Source organism: Lepisosteus platostomus, chromosome 4 (genome assembly GCF_059453375.1).
Source record: "Lepisosteus platostomus isolate fLepPlt1 chromosome 4, fLepPlt1.hap1, whole genome shotgun sequence".
In the NCBI taxonomy this organism is placed as follows: domain Eukaryota; kingdom Metazoa; phylum Chordata; class Actinopteri; order Semionotiformes; family Lepisosteidae; genus Lepisosteus; species Lepisosteus platostomus.
Window position 1 is genome coordinate 59,022,722 of NC_142614.1, and position 19,416 is coordinate 59,042,137.

General features: G+C 36.6%; 1 protein-coding gene across 5 annotated transcripts in view; it reads right to left on the reverse strand.

Annotated features, from left to right (window-relative positions):
* Positions 1-19,416, reverse strand: part of aopep (aminopeptidase O (putative)) — a 105,008-nt gene that overhangs the window by 53,099 nt on the left and 32,493 nt on the right. For all 5 annotated transcript variants that reach the window (XM_088630035.1, XM_088630034.1, XM_088630031.1 and 2 more), the window contains exons 8-13: positions 16,029-16,131; positions 14,915-15,022; positions 14,058-14,101; positions 9,852-9,912; positions 6,694-6,756; positions 6,098-6,181 (exon numbers count right to left, since the gene is read on the reverse strand). In XM_088630035.1, coding sequence (XP_088486161.1) covers positions 6,098-6,181; positions 6,694-6,756; positions 9,852-9,912; positions 14,058-14,101; positions 14,915-15,022; positions 16,029-16,131 — 463 coding nt within the window. The remainder of the gene's footprint in view (positions 1-6,097; positions 6,182-6,693; positions 6,757-9,851; positions 9,913-14,057; positions 14,102-14,914; positions 15,023-16,028; positions 16,132-19,416) is intronic.

Sequence of the window (19,416 nt, forward strand, 5' to 3'; positions counted from 1 at the left end):
CAGAACAGAGCCCTGGGGAACACCAGTAAGATAGTACAAAGCAGAGAACAAGCCTTGCCAAAAGATTGCCAGAAATTTCTAGCTCAGACAATGTTGTCAGAAGAACAGAGTTATCCACAAAGGGGGGCAGAGAAATCAAGAAGACAGAGGAGAGGGAGGCAGCACAAGCTGAGTAGCAGACAGAAGAGCGGCTTGTGTTGACTATGCGAAGTGAAAGCCAGATCTGAGAGGTTCAAGCAGCATGTATTGTAAGAAGACAATACATGTAGATGGCTGGCAGTGTAAACAAGCCCGCTATCTATTGGGAGAGGGTGATGAAGAGATGAGGGATCTAGTTTGGGTTTATTTAAGAGCAGTATACTGTAGCAGTATCATGCAGGGCTGTTAGAAACACAGGGAAATAGTAAGAAGAAAGGAAATATAGGGAAATAGGAGGCAACTTGGAAAAACATCAGGGGGAATAGTCCTGAATGCAAGTCATAGATTTGTGTCCCAGGAACAAGACAGAAAAATGTTACGAGTATGACAGTAGTGTGAATGAGAAGGAGAAAGAGTGGTGAGTTGTGAATGAGGGAGGAGATGAAGTGCTGAAGGGCTTGTGGATTTTTTAGAATTTGTTAACTGAAATATTTTTACATCTTTTAATCATATTTGTTTGCCAATTCATTTTCCTTATTGACTTAACATCGTGGTGAAGCATTGTTTTTATCAGCCATAGCTACAGTATCTCACCCTGCAACTCACAACTGACAGCCCACTGAAGCTTAGCAGGTGTGAGCCTGGTCAGCACCTGGATGGGAGACCTCCTGGGAAAAACTAAGGTTGCTGCTGTAAGAGGTGTTAGTGGGGCCAGCAGGGGGCGCTCACCCTGCAGTCTGTGTGGGTCCTAATGCCTCAGTATAGTGATGGTATACTATACTGTAAAAAGGCGCCGTTCAGATGAGACATAAAACCGAGGTCCTGACTTTCCATGGTCATTAAAAATCCCAGTGCGTTTCTCAAAAAGAATAGGGGTGCTACCCCGGCATCCTGGCAGTTTCTCCCAAAATTACAGAAACTGATAATTTACTGGACTAAACCCTGTAGATCTCTGATCCTTCAAACAATGTTTTATTTTCAATTGAGACAACAAATAAGAGTTAATGGCTTGAGAAACATTCTTTATTTATTTTAAAGGAATTTAAGGAATGCATTCCACTCCAGTAGGGTGGTGTTTGTGTACTTTATTGCTTCTTTCTATTATGAAATACAAGCATTGATTTTCCATGTAGCTTTAGGTGTACATCAGATGATCACTGATTTCACTGTGCAGCTGTGCTTTATTTCTCTGAACAGCTGTGCGCTCTTCTTTTCAGACAAAGCACAGGGCATAGTCTCACCATAGTTGGAATTTTTAACATCTTTGGATACACTAAAGAAACACAAAGACCACTTCAGGGCCAAAGGAACCAGTTTGAAACTAACATTTCAGTATTCGTGAGAAAACAAAATTAAGAATCATGCACAAACAATTCTAAATACATATATGGATGGCAACAGACACATATTGACAGATGTCCATATACTCATTACTGTATGGCAAAGGTAGAACATAGGCAATAGGAGCAGGTTGTAATTACAATCGCACCACTTCCTCACAGCTGCCGTTACTGAGCACTTTCAAATCTGAAGCCCAGCATCTTTTTGCCACAATTGAACTGTAGATGGAGAGCTGCAATGAACTTTCCAGCACTCACAGAACATCCATCAATGTCATTCCAATTCCATTCCAATCTGGTAGAAGCATCAGGTAACAAACAGACTCTCACCATCCACCCACTCCCTTATTCACAGATATGATGCATATCAATTCAACACCAATTCACAACCACACTTAACCGTCTAGAATCAACTGCATCACCCCTCTTCCTCCACAGTAACAACAACAAGTCATTCATTTTCCTTTATGATACTCCCGTTTGCCACTGTGTACTTTGCAGTTTGAGCACGGTTTTTCACCGATTAATGAATATATTCAAAATCCGAAATTCCAGTTCCAGTCCAATGAAAGCCACTTGCCCAAGAATCTTAAATCACTTTTAGAACATTGACATCCCAAGTACATCACAGATTTACACCACGCAACAGTGATAGCAAAGTTGTTATGGTGATGTTTACAACATCACTGAGTGGAGGAAATTACATAATCAAGTGTCATTTGCAGGTTTATATCAACAACTGTCTTGATACAACAACAGCAAATCTACTACGATTAAACGGTGGTGAGATTCAGACTAAATGAAGGTGTTAGTTTACTGACAGTTCAAGTCTCTAGGCCAAGAGACTGGCTGACGTTTTAAAGAGAAAAGATAAAATTGACCTCAGCAGTTAATTACAATTATATTCAGCAACCGAATGTGAGGTTATGACTGGAAAGAATAAAAATCACTTACACACTAATACAACGAAACCATTTTCACAAAGATTTATAAGAACTTTAAATAGATAATTAAGTCACCCAGCGAAAGTAGAGATGGATGGGATCTTCCAAAACTAAGCTTGATTTTGTGGCAGAATCATGTAAAATATACAGAAATTATTAATCCAACGGAATGAACAACTGATTCTGATTGAAGGTTTCTCATGTTGTTTTTAATTCAATTTTGAGTAAAGGTTTTGAGCATATTACCAAAGCAAGGAATTCATTTTCCTTAAATTTTTCACCGGCAAGAGACGATGAGCTAAAAAAAAAAACTTCTAACCTTTTTTAACTTTGTTTATTGAATTCCTAACAACTGTAAACCACTGTGATGAGCATATGGTTTGGCACAGAGCTTCTGGCTTTTCAATAACCCGATGCAGAGTATCGAGAAGACCTTTTACTGAGCCTGAATGCTTCCTTTATCCATCCTTCATCAGAAAACCGCTTTCCTGTTGAGAGGCACATTAACCTGGAACCATGGTGTGCAAGGTGGGCCTGAGAGCATGAGATTTCTCTCGCCCAGAGCAGATTGCCAGTCCCATGCAGGGCCACGGGGAAAGGGAAAGACTGCCGTGGCCGATCACACCAATGAGAGCCAGCATGCCTGTGGGCGTAGAGGAAACCGGACGAACAGAAGAAAACCAAACGCCAAACAGGAGAACGTACAAATCCATAATCGAACCCAGGACCTGAGATCTGTGAGGCAGCAGGCCCAACCACCCTGCCAGCCCAGCGTCTTCTTATTTAAACAAATATTTCTTCCATAAAATCTGGAGCACAGCACATATCTTTTGGGGTACAGAAATGAAATCAGGCAACAATGGAAATATTTCACAATATGCTCTAGATATAGTGAAGTCCTGTGTGATTCACAAAACATATTTTTCTAAATCAAAATTTCAAACACTCTGGAGGTCCACACGAAAAAAAAAAAAGACTGAAAGGCACAAACTGTTCCCAATGAAATAATCTGAACGTCTGTAACTGTGTGGGCTCAACTGCTGCATCAGGCTGTCAATCTTTCCTACCATAAAACAGCACTCTAGGTATAAGAAAAAATTAAGAATATTACTTATCAGTATGTGCAAGCCTCCTGCATTAGTTATATTTTGTGTGGATTTGTACAGGCTGTGTATGACTCAGTCATAGGGATTCTTAATTCCAGTTCTGTGTCCAAGGCAGGAGCTCTGTCTAGACAAGAAATGAACGCAGAGTTTGTCTCTACTGACTTCCAGGGGATGGCAGCACTACAGTTTAGGATTACATTGCTGCATTGATGTAAAAGCTGCTTTCGTATTTCTATATGAATGTATAGAAACAACTAAGGCCAACTAAATTCCTTTGAATTTCTGCAGCCTTTTCCACAGCCACCACAAAACCTTGCAGGATCTCAGAAGCGCTCCGTAAGGCATCTGTTATACAACCGCTGAAGCCTCTTTGACATCACTCTTCTGTAAAAATACATTACGTCCTGCACTCCAGAAGGTTCTACTAAAAAAGTCAGGGAAGAGCCATCTATTAGATACCACACTTGTTTTGATGTACTCAAATGGGCATTCGTATCAGTGTCATTACCATGCACAAACACATTCTCATTAAAATGCCTTTTGATGAAAACCTATGACTAATATCCCCAAAACCTGTGGCACTAAAACCCCATTCTTTCCTGCAAAAACCTTTCATTGTACATTAAAGTGAACTTAATCCTCCAGCTGCTCAGGAGGGGAGAACTGCTGGCACCCTACAATCAGATAATTATTGAGGTTATTATCTGTAAACTTTAAAACTATTTGAATATGAAGCTACGCAGAACCAGCTTCTCTTGATTTGGAAATCACAGCCCTGTTTACGAGAATGCCATTTTATGGAGGGAGGAAGCATTTGAAGCACATAAAGGAAGATTACAGAGGAATACTTAGGTGTACGAACACCTGGAATTTAACAGGTTCCTACAGAACCAAAGTGCCCAAGGGATCTGTGGAGAGGACACATTACTGATCCATTTAATTACAATACTCACCCAACTGGCCACTTGTTACTGAGGCATTAACAGAAAGGGCACTCAACCCTTCTTCAGGACTTTAGAGCAGTTACTAACAAGCTAAAGTGTGAGACAGCAAAGCTGTTTTTTTCCCCCTTTCTTTTATTCGCTTCTATACAATGTACTCACTTTTTTAACACCTTTTCTGGTAGAGCTTTTTCAAAATGTCCTTTACAGTTACCCCAGGAAGGTGGCAGAAATAGTTTATAACTTTTAACACTTTGGGGCAGACAAATCTGTTATGAAAGAGCATGTCCATAATTCAGTGCAACACAGACACAGAAAAAATACGGTATGAAAAACATCACGTACAGTAGTTGGCAGTGAAAATTATTGCCAGAAGCTCTTGCTGTGATCAATACTATAATCTGACCTGAGCCAGATTTGCTACAGTATACTAGAAGAAGTGTATCGACACTAATTATATTATAGATTGAAATGGAGAGTTTTCTTTAATCTGCTTTATTGTTATTGTCCTGAAAATCACGTATCTAAGAGGTGAAATCAAAATTGATTAGAAACTATTCTTAAACGGAACATTCTATGAATCGGGACATGTGGGTGCAAAGTGGAAAGCTCATGAAGAACAGTTTTATTTTTAAAATATGATTAATGTCTGTAATAAAAGTAGACTCCATAATAAAATCCAGTGGCTATAGTAAGCCTCTGTATCCCTGTTGTGAAAATATTTTTAATTCTTTCTCGCACACATGCAATGTACAGCTCAGTATAGTACTTGAATACAACCAAATATGGCTATAAAGAATATATCATTTAGGACAAATAACTCTCCCTTTTCAGATAAAAATATCCCTGACATCTCTCAAGAACGGCATGGTAAACACCATTTTGCACGGCATGGGCATGCAGAATTAAAACATTAACGAATGCGTAAACATCTTTGTTCACTTTACACTTTTTCACCATAGTTCTACTTCCCATATAAAACAAATGGGACAAAAAGCCTTACTCACTCAATTAGAAAATTAACTTTCTACTGCCATGAATAAAACATGAAGATGTATATTTCATTCTGGGTGTTTTCAGGTCTTGCCGATCCACTGTGTAAATCAAATCACTGAAGGCAATTCACTTCTGTCTTCATATATTAAGATGCAAAAGTCTGGTTGGCTGTACTGCCCATAAAAATGTTAAGCCAAATAAAAACTAAATTGTCTTTAACATAACTTTAATATTCGTATTGGTTGTTTAGCTTGAATTCTGAAGTACACGATGCAGTAAAACAAACATGAATGGGTATTTTCGATAACATGGACTGTATCAAGCATCTGTCTCTAATAGAGAACCGTAGCATTGAAAGCTTTAGGTTTTAGATTAAATTTAAAAACTCTGGGCTTTTGTTCAGGCTGATCAAGGATAATTCTTCGTTGCCAGAGGCAAAACAATCTAAAACATGCTGTTTTGCATTTTTCTCAATACAATGAGGAGGGGATTTCTGAGAATTCGGAGGCACCTTTCCCTATTAACAAAGCTTAGGCGGTTAAAATGGTTAAAAAGTATACTTAGGTCATTACATATGAGAGATGACAGGGAACTGACTGAAATCTATTTCAAGCTTGCATAACAGTACCTACCTCTTTGAAGATCTCCTTCCTCTCTCCCCTTTTCCGCTTGCTGCCCTTTCTGTGGCTGTGACTGAAGTGAATCCATTTTGCAACCTGCAGTTAAGATCAGAGGAGACTGGGGAGTTAGAAAGTCGGCGACAGAGCAGCGGTCCAATATGAGTAAGAGACTATAAACAGACTTTAGACACTCTTTCCATTGCTTCATTGGAAAGAAATACTTTCCTGTGGCCAAAGCAAAAAAAAAAAGAGTTCTTAGGTAACCCACTTTAGTCACATTTCTGTATGATCAGCTAATCTTTTAATGTGCTACGCCACCATCTCCTCGACAGCTAAAGATGCGCACATAAGAGCAATTAATTTCCGACCTCTTGTCCGCAGTGGATTTTAAAAGAAAGGCACTGCATTGTTGATGTTTCGGAGAAAATTCTATAAATTTCAAAACATTTCAAAACTGCCTGGCTTGCACAACTGCATACTGTCACTTTGCTCTTTTTTTAAAAAAAGGAAGAAAACAACACATTTTAGCTTTGCTGTTTAAAATTAAGAAATGAAAATAGAGTAGGTGTAAATATACACATAAAACAGGGTCATCGCTTCTCACTTACCTCCTCTTTGACTTCTTCAACCAGCCTATTTTGAAGCCAAGAATGACTCTTTTCAAGCAAAGGCTGGACAAATGGAAACAGAGCAATAATGAGCCTAATGTACGGACGCCAGGTTGGCTTCTTTTCTCAGACTGTAACTTGCAGCGGAACTCCAAGGGTGAACCCAGCTCTCATTAACTTCAGCACCGCACACCGGAACAATTGACCAATCTGTATGAAATCCCTAGCAGCAGTAACTCTCCCCTCGTTAAAGCTTTTGCTACTCCTTTGGGGAAAAACAAAACAAAATGAAAAGCGCTCAGAACTGGTCGGGTCCTTTCTGATTTGTTAGATCCCTTCTACCACCAGTTGTTGAAGCCCTTCAGTGACTCAGACTTCAAGAAGTCTGTGAGCATAACCCTCATTGTAATCAAACACAGCTCACTCCCCGGTCACGCAGGGGAGGAGCTTGCTCTGACTTGGTACACACACACACACAAGGGACCAGGGAGGTTCAGCTGATGTCAAGCAAATTGCCTGTTACAGGAATTCTCCCCTATTTCAGATCAGCTTGCTATTTGAGATTACATTTCTTCAATAATCCAGGACACACGATTTAAAAGAAAGGCGCCAAATATGGCTGAAGAAATAACTTTCTTTTTAAGTAATTAAAAATCAACTCACTGGGTAGTATGTTATCATAAAAATGTTATAGTAGGAAATAAGGTGTCAAGATGAAGGCTCCACAGCCGAAACGTTGTGTTTCTTTTCTTCTCTTTTCAGCATGGAATAAACCTATTACTTCCATAAAAATGTTATTTCATAAAAATCTAATGCCAACAGAAAAGTTCAAGAATGTGGTTATACTGTCATTTGTTGCTTAGATAGAGTGAAATGTGCATAATGCATTTATCTATTTTGCAGAAGCCCTCTGAATTTTACTGGAAACAACGCTCTAAGAAATCTCTTAACAATTTCAGGGCTGTTTGCCTAAAAAAGGTAAGACGACAGTATAATAACTGAAAATAGTTTTCCACTTTCAATGAATGCTAAGAATCTTAAAATCACTAATTAAGCATTTCATTGTTTTAATTTTTTTTAGAAAACTAACAAGAAAACTAATAAGACATATTATATTAGTTATATATTATATTATTAATGTTTAATACAATGTATATATTATATAATTAATTATAGAATATATTATACATTATTTTAGATGTCAGCTCAAATATTTTAATAATGCCTATAGATTGTCCAGTGATTGCTGTACAATAGGAGCTTTCCTGTTCAGGGACATAATATAATTATAATATAATGCTTCTCAACACAATATACACCCTCTTTGAAGAATATGTGTTCCGTTGTAATTATCTATCAATACAACCTCTGGTAAACGTATATCAATCAAACTGGCAGGGCAGAGAGTTAGAGGTTAATACAGAGTTCAAAGCTAAAAATATTAGACCTTTTCTGTCCTGTGCTTTCAAAAAATGATAGCTGACAACTGCTGACTTGTCCAGAATAACTAAGAAACAGGCAGACACTCGGCCATGTACAGTTACATGTACATGTACTGTACAGTATGCCTTCACAGTGCTGGGGCACACTGCCTGCTCTTTTCAAGGGGAAAACCATATTTCTGGAGATTTTCATGTTGATGATGACAACAAATTCCATGCCGCTGGAGTGAAGCAAGACGAGTTTTACACTTTGCCCAGCTCTCCATATTGGGTAAGAGCTGTGCAGCCCAGCTCGTGTTTACTCCAACTCCTCTGTCTGTGTAGGTGGGTGAGTGGGGAATTGGGAATGTGAACCTGATCCAACACTGATCACTCAGGCAGTAAACTTGTATTGTTCGCTGGATACCACACATAACTGCTTTACAGCAGGGATAACTCCCCTCATTCCCAGCATAACACAGCTTTTGTGTTCAGTAGTCTCATAATAAAAGCAAGAAACAGCCCGCTCTCTCTCTTTTTTTTTGCAGTGTACTTTGTGATCACAATGCACAGCAGTGTCGATGATGAATATAGGCACTGACAATCAGACACTTGAAATCTTTATCTGCCCATAGAGCCCTTAAAATTATGAATAAGGAAATCCTTTCTACTGTAAGTTAAAAAGTTATTTGCTCTAGATACCGTTATTGAAGGTGTAGGTTTGATACTGTACTGACTTAGGCTTGTTTACTTAACATTGAGCAGTTCTCACGCACAAGAAGGCCAGGTGATTTTCTCAGGGAAACAGTGATACTGAAGCACTGAAAAAATTTGGTAATGGCCCTGCTGGAAAGCTGAAGAGATGTCGGATTTTATAAAGGGAGCAAACCGCTCAAGGATTACTCTCTTTTTACTCGCTAACATTTACTTTGCAATCTGGCTGCACAGTCAACACAAATGGATAGAAATGTACAGTAATTAACACTGTTAGGAAATAGTGCCTGTATAATGCTAATAAGTGTATAACACTTCATACACGTTTTTTTTAAACTATGATTTTAAATTTAAATTTAACTTTTCTTTTTTTTAAATCAGAAATACATATTTGGGGAGCCTGTTTGTTTTCTAGCTATAAAAACAGAAATTTGAGTTTATCAAAGACAAAATGTTATCAAAGGCATTCAAAACATTTAATGAGCTGTAAAAAAATGTATAAAAATGAACTGTAGAATTAATGCAGAATGCACACCCTATTCCTAAACAAAGAAATCTGATAACAGTGTTACCGAAAAACATGACCACCACCCCTTCTGTGTTCTTCCCAATAACGCAACTACACTGGGGCACTGTCATTTCATTATGGAAACACTAGTACATACAGTATAGGTTATAACACTATTTTGTTTTCCAATTTTTTCACATTTAACAGGGATATTATTTTGAACAAAAGATTCAAAACATTCCAAAAAAAACAGAGCTATGGTACATTATTTTTTCCTAATTTTCACTATTTCAACTTTCGAATCACAAAAGACAAACAGGAAAAAAATAACAATAATACCACAATTCCACTGCTCTGATTTCATGAATTGTTCCACAGATTAAAAGGAAAAGCCTTGCAATGTCCCAAAAAGTTATCTATAGCAGTGGCACAGTTTTAAGGGTGAAACGTGATTACAAATTGGAATTATTTTTTTTATTCTAATACAAAAATACAAATTCTACAACAAAGCTTACCTCAGGAACTCCTGCACTGTCCAACCAGTCTCGGTAAATAGCTTCAAGGGTAAGGCCATCTCTGGAATATAACAGTGCACTGTACAATAATAATTGTAATAAAAATGGATGAAGATATAAGAAGGTAACATTAGCTTTGGAAAACCCAGACTCAGAGAAGCTTTCGTATGATTTTTTGCCATTTACGTACAAATAAGAACAGCCCCAAGTCACATAACAGAACATCAGATACAAAAGATTTTTGAAAGGGTAATAAGAAGACCGCAATGCCTACTCTAAACCTACAGTAGTATTTAGTATCAAGGGAAAGTACAGTAGCTATGTGATTTTCATGCTTGTCATTAAAGACAGCTAGCAGAGCAGACTTTGTATTTGCTCATTCTAACCATTTACAAATTGTTGCACTATTTTAATCTCACTGCCAATTAAAATTATTAGTTGTTCAGCAAAGTAAAAATAATCATCAAGAAAGCTTTCAGTTAATTAAAATAATGTTCTTATTTATGTAACAGTCAAATAAGATGGTCCCTCTGTCCTTCATAACATGCCATAAATGAAGAATTGATTCCATGACTAGATTTTCAAACAGCTGCTTGAACACCCTTAGCAAACCTGTGGCACACATATTGATCAATTAGCTAAATTTGCACTTTTTAGTCTGAACTGTCACTGACAAGAACATTAATTACAGCAGATTGTTGTACTGCATTAGAATTGCTTATAATGATCACATTTGAGGTTGGTACAGTATTTGTTAGCTAAGAGCAATTAGCTTCATCAACAAGGAATATTTACATTCTGTCCCACAACATTTTTGGTCACATTTGGCAACTTAATATTCTCTTATGAACTAGGGTATATTTTTAGAGCTAGAGTTTTTCATTTTTAATTAAATAATGGATTTTTTTATGTGATTGTGAACTTCTCATGGTGTAGTTATTGCTAAAACTATCAATTACTTGGAGCTGATTCAATTGCTTCCAGTGACCTGCCTGTAGAAAAAAACGACTTTTATAATGATCATTAGAAACTCCAACTTCATTAGAAGACCCAGCAGCCTTCTTTCTTCGGGATGCTTCTCTTATTCATATATAGAAAAATTTGATGTCTGTATAATGTTTAAAGAAATATCAAAGCGTATTATGTTCCAGATGAAATGGAAAAGTTTGGGCATTGGCCACCTGACGTGACACAGCTGTTATGATGGCAAATGCTTAATCGGGATTACAGGAAATTGAGTCTATTCGCGAGTGCTAGGATTACCTGATGATGGCACATAGTGTACAGTACTGTATGTTTTTGACCAATTCTCACAGCCTTCTGTAAATCAATTAATGGAATTCCCCAAGGCTTATTTCAGGGGTTCAGTGAGGTGACTGCCTTCACAACTACATTTATTTAGTACTGTCTAGACTGCAATTAATACAGTGACAGCTTCATATTTAACATATTTAAAATACCAGGAATTTGTATCAAGGTGATATCTGAATTGGAATTTGGCCTTATAAATGGGATGGCCTACAAACTTCTCAGGTATTTTCATCATAGCTTGTTTTGATTATATGAAAGGGATGACCAGAGCCGGCCACTCACAAGGCAGTTGAGAGATGCTGATGCCTATCACATCCTCCTTACTACAGACACTGTGTATGAGCAAGCTGTGTCAATACTGCAGTAAACTGTGAAAGACATGATGTGAAGGTTTAGAGTTATTTTGCTCATATATAAACGGCAGATACAGAACAATGCAACACATAATAGAGTTTCAAAAGGCACAATAAAATATGCACTTCTTAAGCATCATGCAATACCCTCAAGAAGGTCAAAGTGTTTAAACATTGCCACAATTCTGACACCAAAGTCTTTCTTCATACCACAGTTATCAAAACCACAATTTTCCATGGAATGCAAAAACAGTTCGTGCATTTTTCTCACAATTTTCACCTTCAAATGTTAATAACACATTTCCAAATGAATGTTTTTTTTACTACTGATAGCAATTGTAACCATCTATTGTTGTCAGTTCTAGGCTTGTCGTTTTACTTGTTGGTAAATCACAAACTGGAAAGAGCTTGTGTATTGTTTTAATTTTTTCAGGCTACTGAACTGGAGTTTTTAAATAAAAAAAACTGTTAAAATAGCAGTGTTATAAAATGTTATTAATGCCTCTACTTGCTGACAGTACACAGCAATATCCTTACAAGAAGAGCACAATACTGTGCACACTTGCTTTCACTTCACTTATATCTGTCAAAACGTTTACTAATTAAATACATTTAACATTAAAATTAGGCCATATTAGGGTGTTACACGATTTTTGGTGTTTATGATTCATCGTGTCAAACACCATGATTATTGAGACGTTTGGTTTGAAACAAACTAATCCAATCTAAAAAAACTAATTAAAATGGATTAGTTAAAATTATTAACTCAAAATTTGATAATGATGAAACATGGAATGTTTTAATTGCATGTGTTGTTTAAACTGCTGTTCCTCTTTGTTTGTAGTTTGAAACACAGCTGACAAGTGACAGTGAATAATTTTGATAATTTGTTAAACGTATCTGAAATGTTGGTGGCCAGCTTTGCATACATTTCTCATAATTAGAACAAAGACTGTTTTTAAAAAAGTAATTACAGTTTTAAAGGTGGTTTTTCTTAAAAAATAACAAAAACAAAATCACCATAAAGATGCATGCGAATCACAAAAAACACAGCTGTAAATGTGGTATCGACTACAAACAGCTACTGTAACTCATAACACAGCCAAGAAGGGATAATTTGAAGAGAAATACTGTATTGTACTGGAAAATATCCACTATATTTATGCACTCTTCAAATGAAATAGTGTGATGGTGAATTTAAAATTGTTATTTCAGTACTTTTTTCCAGTTTCTCCATAATTATGACCATCAGCTTACATATTGCATATTACTACCACTGAAAATCAAAGACACAAATTAAAAATAAATGGGACTAGAAAGTTCTAAAATAAAAATGCAGACATGAGCAGCAAACACCAGTATGAATGGATCAATTCTGTAAGGGAAAATATGGAGAATGTGTTTTTCTCCATTACAAATGAGTTTGGCTTTTTCCTCCTGTAATGACGCGTAGGAAAGATCCAAAGTGATTTCCATTAAACATCTGGTCAGCATGAAAAGGTAGAGACTTCTATTGGCTCTCCCTGGGATTGCAAAGATAAACTAAAAGAAAAAAGGGCTTACTTAGTCTAGACTTTTAAACCCGCAATTATAAACCATTTATATAGAGGGAATACGAACTGCAGGCAGAAGAAGTCTTTTGAAAGCTAGAATACTGTATATGTAATCAGAAACAATAAATCAAGTCAACAAAAGAGAAAACAACAACTATAAAAAAAGCCTTTATTGGAACATTTAGCGTTTGCTGCAGTTTTAATGCCTCCCGGTATATTTATTGGAAACAACTACAGGTATTTTAGCTTGGTAGTGTTTCATTAAATGTCAGTTTTAAATGACTGACACACTAACTAGAATGACAATGCCCATTCTAGAACTCTGTGCAACACATACTGTAAGTAGTAGTATAATATGTCTGAATTCTGCACACTTGTTATCAGATGTTAAATGAAAGAATGCAAAAACAAGCCTGTTAAATAACAATATGGTTCAAATTTCTTTCTTTCTGGTAACAATTTTCAATATATTTTATCATTGTGATCACTAAAGTAGACCTTTAAGGCAGGGGATGTAAGAGACAGCCATGTCCACGTTAATTAGGAGCTAATAGTCTTGTTTAATTGCCTGTAAAAGAACTGCATGATAATTGTATAATTTCATTTGAACCATGTCAGTTTCTAACTTCTGAATATAGTTCATATAGTTGAATTGCATCTCATCTGTGCTGGTCACTGCCAATAAACTGTAGGCAATTACATATAACAACGGTGTAAAACTGCATTACAACTAATAGTTTTCAATGATAGCGGGCTGAGCAAACAATGTATGTGCAAAAGATGTAATAGAAATCAACAAAGGTGATTTAAGGAAGTATATGAAAGGACACAAACTCAATTTTTTTTTATATCTGAATGTATGTATAACATTTGCATTTGTCTAGGAGGGATGTTCTGTTTTTTAAAACAAAGTGGTATCACACACTGAAAACGCCCCAATGCATTTAATAGGAACTGCTTATCATGGACGTTGAATTAAACACACCTACCTTGTTATCTCTTGGAAACTTTCCAGCAGCATATTCAAAAAATCCTGCGTGACAAGTGAAGGATGGTCAATTTTATGCCTCTTCAAAAGCACTAGTTGGGCAGAATACAAATGCCTTCCTAAATCATAGGACTTTACTTTGTTTCTTACTTAATTATGAACTCATTTTATAAGAATTGAGTGTGCTTACCACAGGGGGATCATGGTTATAGAATATGCTAAAACACGTTTACCAAATTATTATACAACATGAAGGAAAGAATATAGAGAAAAAGAAGGAATATGTTCCCTACTTTAGGGAAGTCTGTCACAATACAGATATTTCACAGCTGTAAAACAAATTGACAATGCATCCAACTCTTCTCTTTCATTATTATTCTATTGTAAATAGTGTGGTAAATGTAAACATTGATTTTAAATGAAACATTATGAAAGAAGATGAACCCTTTAACCTGGCTGGGCAAGTGTGTTACTTTTTTATTAAACAATGCTTGCATACTTTGTGGAACCTCTTAACTCTCAGTCTTTCAGCAAAGCTCTGTGCAAAATTACTTGCGAGCTACGCAACATGAACTTTATAACACATTAAAAATATAGGTAATGAACACCAGAAATTTGTACCACAAAAGTTACATTTTTGTTGGTACTGTTGTAGACTGGATAATCAAGTATCAGAGAAAATAAGATCCAAAGACATAGTGAACAATAAAAGCATAACCTGTTGGAGTACTTTTTACATGGGTTTTCTTATTGACTGAAATGATTGTAAGATCAATGATATGTGGACACTCTAGTGCTTCAAAGACACAGAGCGTTACATTATAAAAGTGCTGTAAAGCGTCTAAGAGACCAGCCTACCTGAGACAGAATGAGTTGACCATGGAACTTTTGCACAAACTGGCAAAAGAATTTAAGGAACCGATCGTCTCCTATTTTGCTCGCAAGAAAGTAGAGCAGAAAGTATCCCTTTAAAAGAAAGAAAGGAGAAGCCTAAATCATTTCGAGTTCTTGGAACGGATCTACGTGCCTTGCCTGGGTTTCTCACTGTACGCAAAAACTGAAAGCATCATGGCGTTTTCTGTGACAGACTGCTCAATAATGAACAAGTGTTTCCTTCTGATTTGCTATTTTTTTCCCACACAACTAACCACAATGGTACCACCAGGAAATAGATCCTCACTTCAATTAAATGTATTCATAAAAAATGTAATAAATGTACGTTGAAAAATGTCATTTAAAACTGCAACATGAACACGTTCATGTATCAAGAGATACTATACCTCTGTTTTAATATCCGTTAAATATTTCACAATTGTATCTATAATAACTACAGCATGGCACAATTTCATGGACATCTACATACCAAATCAGTTTAGGAATCATAATTTACAGTATCTTTCTACAGGAATTGGTATATTTTTAAACTTCATCGTGTGTGGAATATTTTTAGCTACAAATGTACAGGTATTCTTAGATTCATAAATGAATATATATTAGGTAGAAGAACTAGGACATCTTTGTCATTTCTTCACCGTGATAAAAGGGTAAGAAGGAAGAAACTGCTTTACTAAATAACGTTATTCTGACTCATCCTTATTTTAAATAAAGTATGTCAAACATATAATAGTTGCACTCATCAGCCTTTAATGAATCAATCAGTGGAATGTTTTTCAGTCAAAATGCTTAGCTGGCTTAATAACACTGTGAGAGATATGTTTAGAACTACCAGAAACAGAAAAAAAGAAATTCTTCCAAAGAAGATTGAGCAAATTACATTTCCAGTCTTTGTAACTAACTGTTAAGAGCACCACTCTCTTTTAATTTGTAAATTCTTTATTTCATATAAGAGTGGATGTTTTTACTGAAGTGTTGAACACAACAATAGTGTAGTGTGCTGTTCTGTATCTGACACATAACGGTTGTGATTTCTTATAGCCGGAATATAGCAAGAGAGCGGTTTTTAATAACTTACCTTTAAATAGTGAACCTGCATGAAGATTTTTTCTGGATTGAGGCCATGTTTGACAAGGGATGCACCAGAGTCACTGACGTCTCCTGTGCGCTCTCTGTTCGGCCTATAAAGCACATGTGAAATTTGTCTTCTACCATTCGTACATTTGAAGACAAGCCCCATTTCAATGCCTTTATATATAGTAAATATTTGTTTTATTTAGGTTTTGTGGTTGTTAATATCCAGACGATCTGGGGTAGATTTCAGCATAGGAACTATTTCCAGTAAAACAGGTCTCAAACTAAATTTTGCCTGTATTTGGTCTACTAAGAATTCACAGGAAAACCATTATTTCCTGTGAATGCTATAACTTTCAAATTCTGTTGAGTCACTTTTACATTCAGAATTCTTTGCATTAATTTACTTTTGAAATGTGGATTACATAACTGCACTTTCTATAATCAAACAACTTTGTTTTCTGTGCATTCAACACATCTTTGCGTTACAAGACTGCTAAGTTTCAAGCAGTTGATAAATACATTTTTATGATGTCTGTGCATGTACTGTATAAGGAGTTCATTCCATTACCAACTATAAAAACTTCCTCCGTTTTAGTTTGTTTTTAAACCAAACAAAGTCTTCTCTGTGCAGCAAGAACACGCCATTCCAGCTGAGGCTTGCCCAAGCTTATGGATCAAGCTTCAGAACAGCACAGATGTATTACTGTCGTAAGACACTAAAACTCTTGGCTTTGCCCTTCAGTCATTCGTGTTTTCAATTTTTCTGTGGAACGAGCAAAACTAAATGACAGGGATTGCACCTGACACAGAAAACTGGAAAAGTAACGTGGTACCCAGACTAGCCTTTTCATCATGACAGCATATTTTTTAAGTGTCTCAAACATCTGCCTCATTTTAGAACTGGATAGCAGACATTTGCTCCCACATTTGTAGTCCCACTGCATGGTAAGAAACGATAAGCCTGACCCTTTTGTTCAAACTGGTATCTCACTGAGCCACGTATTACCTACAGAAAGCTTTGCACTGTTGAAACGTGGCCCTGTGTGTCTATTGCTGACACCAATTCATCTAAAGCATGTAAGACAATGCCTCTTTAGAGACCAAAGCAAGGAAATGCCTTATTAAATGATTCAACTTCTTCCCAAGTAGCAGATTATTCCCATTACCGCCATATGATTAGTGGGAACATTGCTGGGAAATGAAATTGTGACAAATATGCACAGTGGGTGAATATAAAAAAATAAAAGGCTTGAAAAACACATAAAAAAATTCTCATCTACAGTATTTGTCTGATACATCCTAGTACTATTTTCTATAAATGAAGAAAGATTTGTTTTTAAAATAATGATGAATGTAATTGATAATAAAAGTGTAATAAACCAAAGGACAATATACAAGATTTTTCAGCACGTCATTTTCAATCTTATTTCACTGGCACATTCTATTGTATTGAACTGTACTTATATTTTTCTTCAAAGAGCACGAATCATGTCCACAGAGAATTGCAGCACTTCTGAAAGTCTCATGATTATCAGACGCAGCCCAGCAAGACACAGGTTTATCTGAAGCCCATCCACAAAGCCCTGCCTTTGGTTCTTTGCCTCTCTTCAAACCTAAATTTCATGTTCCTGCCTTAAGGCCTCCTTGATGACCATGGAGTCGGAATTTCCTTGGTCCAGCTTTGTTCTACTCGTCTTGATAGATGTCCAGAATACTGCTATGTCCGTTTTTCACTTCACTTCACATAATACTACAGTTTCCTGTTTACATGAATATAGACTGTAATACAAAAGGATATGATAGCGTGTCTTTCGCCTTTCAAACTGTGCCTGAGTCTGGGAAGAGACTGGGTAAGTGACACTGTGATCCAGATTTCGCCAGATGTGGAGGTTTTGCTGAAGCTCTTGTGTATTACTTGACAGAATAACATATTTTGTTTGAAATGCTCCCAGATGTATCCAATGGAGTCCAGGTCTGGACTCTGGGATGCTTAGGAAGAAAATGCAGCACATGTGGTCTCCTCCAGAAGAAGCTGTTCTGGTCGTACTGAGGATTTTACAGTATCTTCCCGAAGTAAACAACCCGTCTACTGCAAAAAGCTGATTTAATGGTGCGAGGGTATTCTTACAGGACTCCAATAAAATCTTCTGAATTCAGCCTTTGCTTGATAAATACTACACTGCCGTATGCAATGCTATTCTGTGCACATTTCCAACTGTTTTCAACATAGCAGCCTAGTTTTCCCTCTTACTCATTTCAGCCAAAACAGAATCACCCCGGGTGCTGACCGGCAGGAGAGACTGCTTGTACTTTAGAGTTCATCAGATAAAAGAACAACCCTAATTGGAACCATTTACAAGGAAGTTTCCCCTTGTCCCATGTACATACCAGGACATTTTTCAAAGTTTTTGTCATGGCTTATTTAAAAAATCCATGAAATCCATGATGACTTGGTCCATTCGAGGGTTTTTGGTTACCACAAAAACCACACCACATGTGGCATCAATGACCAGCAAGATGCAATACAAGCCTCAATTAAAACTTGCCAGACATGCTGTTACGCTTTCTAAAATAAGAAACTAGTGTTTCTGGTTTTAATCTTATTAAAATAATTTAATAATGATCAAAAGGTTGACGTAGCCATTGCTGAATATAATCATTGCTTAACTTGATTCACAATGGAATATCCTGAATTTAGACAGCTGTCAAACATGCAAAAATCAACAGAAATACACTGTGCCTGTTTTTTTTAATCTTAACATAAAGACGATGCTTATAAATTTGCCAAAAAAGCCTTTTAATAAAAACAAACATTAATATGAATTAATAGCTAATGAATTGTACACTAATATGTTGTAAAATGTTCATTTAATCCCTGCATAAAAATACAAGGTTTGTGATATGAGCAGGACTCTCCATTTTGGTGTCTCTTTAAATAGTAATTAGCAAGTCACTGGGCCATAATCAGAACACTTTGCCCACCAGGTTCATTTAGCACCTGCTTTTTTCCTTAATGTAAGTACAACAAATTGACAGAAATCTTCAAGGGTTCTGATGTAACTGTTAATAAAATGATTTAATTTGTTTTTTCATTTGCAACACTGTTAGTTTGTACTTTGCATTCCAAAAACAGTGGTAAAGGTAACAGAAAGGTTTTTCTAAAAGACTTAACTAGATTTCACGCTTCTATTCATAATCAGAAAGTTTCTTAGTCCTGAAAAGGGTCACAGCACTCCGGGACCTATCCCAGCAGTCTGTGCAAGACAGGACAGCAGCCTGCACAGGAAACCACTCCATCGCATCCCATACTCACCACCCGTAACTGCTTTCACAATAGGTGTCAAGCAAACATGTTCGCTACACACCTGCCTGTGAATATGACAGAAATC